At 30.6% G+C, this 5846-nt stretch overlaps 1 protein-coding gene across 1 annotated transcript in view; it reads left to right on the top strand.

Annotated features, from left to right (window-relative positions):
* The first annotated feature begins 371 nt into the window (after positions 1-371).
* LOC148270811 (uncharacterized) overlaps positions 372-5846 on the top strand; it is a 9175-nt gene continuing 3700 nt past the window's right edge. Inside the window, exons 1-2 of the mRNA XM_088242177.1 lie at positions 372-833; positions 4035-4236. Coding sequence (XP_088098303.1) covers positions 587-833; positions 4035-4236 — 449 coding nt within the window. The 5' untranslated portion in view covers positions 372-586. The remainder of the gene's footprint in view (positions 834-4034; positions 4237-5846) is intronic.

Raw genomic sequence — 5846 nt, 5'->3', positions numbered from 1 at the left:
CCCGGTGAGAAGACAAAAATTAAATTAAGTGTATAATAGTGATAAATAATGTTAGAATAAGTATAAATGTAAATATTGTGTTCTAAATATGTATTAGACTATGTTACTCATAGAACTAAATAAAATAAATAACAATAAAAAAACGTAATTTTTCTCAGGCCTGGGTGTTCTGTGTTGTAATTCACCACTGTAATATGGGCACCTGGTCTGTTGTAGTGCAAAACAAAATAAAATAAATTAAAAATAAAATAGTATGGCTGCTAAATACAGGGGTTCAAAGATATATGTAAAAAAAACATTAAAACATGGTTTTGATTATCAAGTGTTTCTACACTGGCGGCAAACGGCATTTTCATCCAAGCGAAACTTCCATTCTTGCATTTATGTAGCTTAACCGTTGCGTGTTTTACAGGCGTACAAGACTCACGAACGATCCAGTTTCTTAGGAAAAGCCGTACAGAGAGGCTGTTGCATCGCATAACCACTCGTTTCTGTACAACCACAAAAAACATCGCAAAAACATCGTTAATAATTCATCTGTCAAAAATAGTTCCTAAAAGTGCCACCGGCGCGACGTGACGTCATTATGAGACAACAAACACAACTGATCCAAATTTTAACGTTCTTTATTTGTACTAAAATAATTTCTTGCTTCAATGATTCTTCTAATAACAGTACTGAAATGAAATCAAAAGCTGACTTCGAATTCTTTCGCGCTGGAAATGGTGGCGCCCTTGAAATAATGGACGGCATTTTAATGAGTTATTCTGGGAGTGAAGATGGCGCCGGATATTTGAATTTTAAACTTCAGTTTCCGGAACAAAGATTTGAAGGTAATTCATTTGAATTTATTTTTTAAAAGTCTCATTTATATCTTACAATCAAAAAGATTTTTAGTTTTTCCTACACATATTACATGAGATATACAAAAAGAGACATCCTTATATTATTGATAGTTTCAGCATTTACTTTGTGGAAAAACATTTTGAATTTATTTAAAATGAAACGCTTTGTAATTTTTACCACATAAGAGATTAATATATTAAAACACAACTGTATGATGGGTAATTCAGAAAACTTGAAACTAGTTGTGTTATAATATATTAAACTCTTATGTGGTAAAAATTACAAAATGTTTCATTTTAAATAAATGAGACATCCTTATTATGGAATTTTGATATTTTACATTTTCACGAAACGTTAAAAAATTTCATTTCAAATTTGCAAATATTTACTGAATTTGGGTGGAGAATATTAAAAAAAAATACTTAAACACGTCCTTAAATAAAACATATAATTAAAATTATATAATAAATTTACTTATATTCATGTTTTGGTTTTACTTTGCATTGCTTACAAAAGTATCTGCATAAAAACAGATTGCACTAGTAGGGCAGACTACACATTATCCAGATAAATCTATTACCAAAAATGTAGTGGATAAAGGAGTTCATTATTAATATCAATATTAAGGATTGTTACTGATTTCGTCACACTTATATTATATAATAAATTGAATCGGCATGCACTAATAAAAAAATAAAATTTTATAACACTGATAACAAAGTTTTATTTTCATAATAATTTACACTTATATTTTATTAAAAACAAAATAATCCTAATGGTGCATGAGACATTGCATTTGTATACTAATCGCAGCGTATCCTTTTTTTATTATCACTTATATAATGATTAGTTTACGCTTCAAGATTTTAGTGTTAAAGCATGTTAAAAAATATATTTTACATGTCAACCCTATCTGGGATCGAAGCAGAAACATTAGATCACGAGACAAGTCACTCGTATTATGTAGTTTATGTAATAAACATTTAAAAAAAGCTCGCTAACTCGCTTCAAGAAACAGTATACTTTTACTCATTTTTAACACGGTTTATTTTTGGTGATAATATTTTATTTTTATTTTTCGATACCGTAAATTTATTGAGTACAATTATTTTATGAGTATCATCTATCTATCGCCTTTCTAAACTATTGGTCTAATTTCGAATGTCTATTCTATTTTTTTTGTGAGAACGGTGAGATTTTTCACATTTATCATCGAAATTTCATAAAAAGTATTGACTTTTAACGTACCGCAGCTTATTTTAATTAAAATTATGTACGAAGCCTATGTCAAATCTAAAATATGTTATATGCAACAATTATGGGGAACAGGAAACCAAAATAACATAAAAAGACTACAATATGACCTCCTTTATCTCACACCAACTAAAGAACTTTTTAAAAAAATTAACACATGTTAATGAACTTTTTCAACTTGAAATTTTGCAAAAAATTTTACTTCCAGCCTTTCAGCTTTAAGGTACACAAATGTTTATGTTTAAAAAAAAACATTTATTTCATATCCAGTGGATGAAGAAAATAGTTTTCTTTGTAAAATAGAATCGGAACCTGGAGGAGTGTTTTCTACACGATAGTTACTCTTAGGTAAAAATCCCGAAAAAGGAAATCGAGAGGAAGTTTTCATCGTTCACTTACAATCGTTATATTGGATAATTTTTTTTTAACATATACGGCAAAAACACGTTTTACAAAAATTACAATACAAACATATTTGGTTTAATGAACGCATATATTACTATTATGGAGATATTTGAGAGACACTGTGATACACCACGGTCCATGGAATGCCACCTGAAAGCATCGTTTACATGTGGACTATTTAATAGACATGACAATATTGTCTTGTCCCAGCTCCGTGAACAGCCTCGACCGCGCGGGACAACGCTGGACGATTCACAAATTCGGCCGCAGGCAGTTTTCACGTGAGCGTGCGAAAATGAATGCACTGGGCGTTTATTACAAGCGAGTTCAAGAAAATACTATTTATTTTTTACCAAACGTACTTATACATCTTTTTAAAATAAATGCAGAGTTGAACTTAAGGATATCTTGTATAAATGATAAAAACAGGGAAATCATTGCAAGAAAGATAATGTTTTATTACCATTTGAGAGGAAAGGCGGGAAGATCTTTCTTCATACAAACTTATTCCCGTGTTTTCTCCCTGGATTTTGGCAATAGAGCAGTATTTTTTCCATTATTATAAATATTTAACATTGGCGAGTCCTTATAAATTATTGCTTTTAGAATAAATTGTTTCTTATCGGAGCTAGGACCATCCAAAAACCCAAAAAGGTGCCCAGTTTTATCCGACTTCTTCGGAAAAACGGAAATGGTGCCGACACAGAAAATTTCATTCTGATACTTAAAAAAAAAAGAAACAAAATTGCTTCAGTTTTGAGGCGGGAAAAACGGGACAGCGAAGCGTCGATTTTAGTTAGGCAAAATTAGGCCGACATGCAGTTATCTTTTTCGCACAGTATCGGGGAGGCGTTTGCGAGAGATTCACAGAAAACCAATGTTCAAATACCTATTCAAAGAAATTCTCAAACACCGCCTATCCTTTTGAATTCAGCCTTAACTCTTAAAAGACTGTGGTGAATAACTCCTTTGCGCGCGGTGATGTAACATCGTGTTACCACAAGCAAAATACGTAATATTCTAAAATTCCGATATTTGAATAAAAACATGGGGACATACCGTTTAATAATTCCTTCTCCATAATTCATAAAAATGAATATATAATTTCTCTCTGTTATAGCAATATAAATTAAAAATCATAAATACACCGGTCATCTTACGTGCGTACACCCCCCATCAGTGTCAATAACCGACCGAATATTTTTCACACAAATACCGGCCACAGAACAGCGTCTTTGTCTTCCTTGTTATAAGTTCTATCTTTGTGCTCTCTATTATACATATATTGCTGTATTGGCGTCACATTCTTTCTTCGCGTAGCAAGGATAAATATTTTTTGTATTTAAATGCAGTATATTTTACAAATTTAGCTTCACAAGTCTGGTGTGAAAATATCTATTTGAAGATTACAAAAAATACAACTTCATCATTTAAAAAAACAAAAGAGATATATCAAGGTCTTGTATCGAATGTAGAATAGTGTCATAACAATGTATTTAAGAACGATTTAACTTGTATTGTTCTCTTAGGTCGCGGTGGAGGAGGATCTTCCGGAGGAGGGGGGAATAAAAACAAGAAGCTGATGCAGAGAATCTTGCCTCTCTTCATCGTTCCCTTCATCATCCAGTCCGCTATCATTCCTGTGTTCCTCAGCATGCTGAAGATGATGTTGATGAAATCTCTAATGGTGGGAAAATTAGCCCTTGCGCTGATTGCGATCAATGCATTAAGGTCGGTATAAAGGATATTATAGTATGTAAAGCACGTCTTATATAAATTAGAAAACTGAAAGAAAAATTGGTAAGAATTTGAATCCATCGCAGGGATGTTTTGATGTGCGTTTTATTTCCATCTGCGGGTACGGAAGTTGAAATAATAATATAAAAGATACAATTGTATAAACCTCCCTTGACAAAAAACAAAAAAATGTAATTACTCTAAAAACATTTAATGATTTTTTAATTTTTTGCCGAGTTCATAAAGTCTGTTCAATACGGCATTACAAGTATACACTGTCCGTAAATTGTTGCTACAAGACGGTGCCACCTGTCTAGTCATTCTTCCAGGCACCCTGCAGTTGATAAGAGATAGAGCAATCCCATATTTAATTTACAATTATGAATAAATTTAAATGGTCAGTTTTTTTCTCTATCGTTAAGTTTTAACAAATTTAATGTTTTTATTAAAAAATCGTAATTTAAAAATTCATGACTGATTCAAAGTTTAAAATTTATAAACGAGTACCTTAAGATTTTTTTTTGACTCTTTCAAAAAAATTTTAGTGACAGTTGTGGTAAGGAGTCCATATTGTAGAGTTATACTCTAACTGGCTTCTCACTTATGAAGTATACATCAACTTCAAAGTGCCTATGTTTTTTTAATTCCTTAGTCACACGTAACACGAAGCCTAACATTTTCAATGATTTACTAGTAATGTTGTTTATGTGACTAGTAAAGGATAATTTTTTTTCATTTTTTTAACTTATACTTAAAAAAACATAAAATATCTCTATCTGAGAACAGGCTGAGCCATTTTAGATGGAGACTATCCTAACCAGAGGACGCTCCTTGTTAGTTTTCTAATTCACTAGTTTTATAAATATTCCCTAGTATTAAATATGTATGTTTATTTATGCAATAAATTCATGAAATTAAATAAAAAAATAAAAAATATAGGATAATATTTTCTAAAAATAAATGTGACGTTTCCGTTAAATTAATTGAATGAGATTGAAATTTATCATAATTTTACTAAGAAAAAATAAAGTTTATAAATCTTGACGAAAAGATGATAGTAATATCATAAATTCCTATATATAAATAATATTTGCAGAAAAAGCTTTAATAAAAATTATCTTAAGAGTCCCAATCAAAACTAGCACCCTCGGTATATTTGAAAATCTTAATGTAAAATCTATAAAACAACTTTATGTAAAAGCTATGTTACTATACGCACACAAACATTATTCTCTTCCTTCTATAACTTCTTTCACAAATACAAGAATTACTAAATACTCCACCCTGATTCTGCAAAAAAAATAAATTTAATATAACCTTCGGTCAAAGAGGATTGGCCTACTACTCGGTTAAAGTGTACAATCCTACTTCCGTTATTCATTAGGACAATTAGTAAGTACTCACAATATAAAATTGCTGTCAAGAAATGGATAGTGAAGGTGGGTTGCGCACGGATCGATGAGGGGATCAAGCCAAATAGGTAAAATGTGTGTACTGTTTATGAAATTTGGTCTATATAAATTGGCTTTGTTTTTTATGATTATTTTAATATTGTTTATTATGTTAATGATAATTAGGTTAATTATATTAATTACGTTTTTTTA

Source organism: Micrasema longulum, unplaced genomic scaffold, assembly GCF_059751315.1.
Source record: "Micrasema longulum isolate JH-2025_06_02 unplaced genomic scaffold, ASM5975131v1 h1tg003386l, whole genome shotgun sequence".
NCBI lineage: Eukaryota > Metazoa > Arthropoda > Insecta > Trichoptera > Brachycentridae > Micrasema > Micrasema longulum.
The sequence above is the reverse complement of the archived record's forward strand: the minus strand, read 5'-3'. Positions and strand labels throughout refer to the sequence as shown.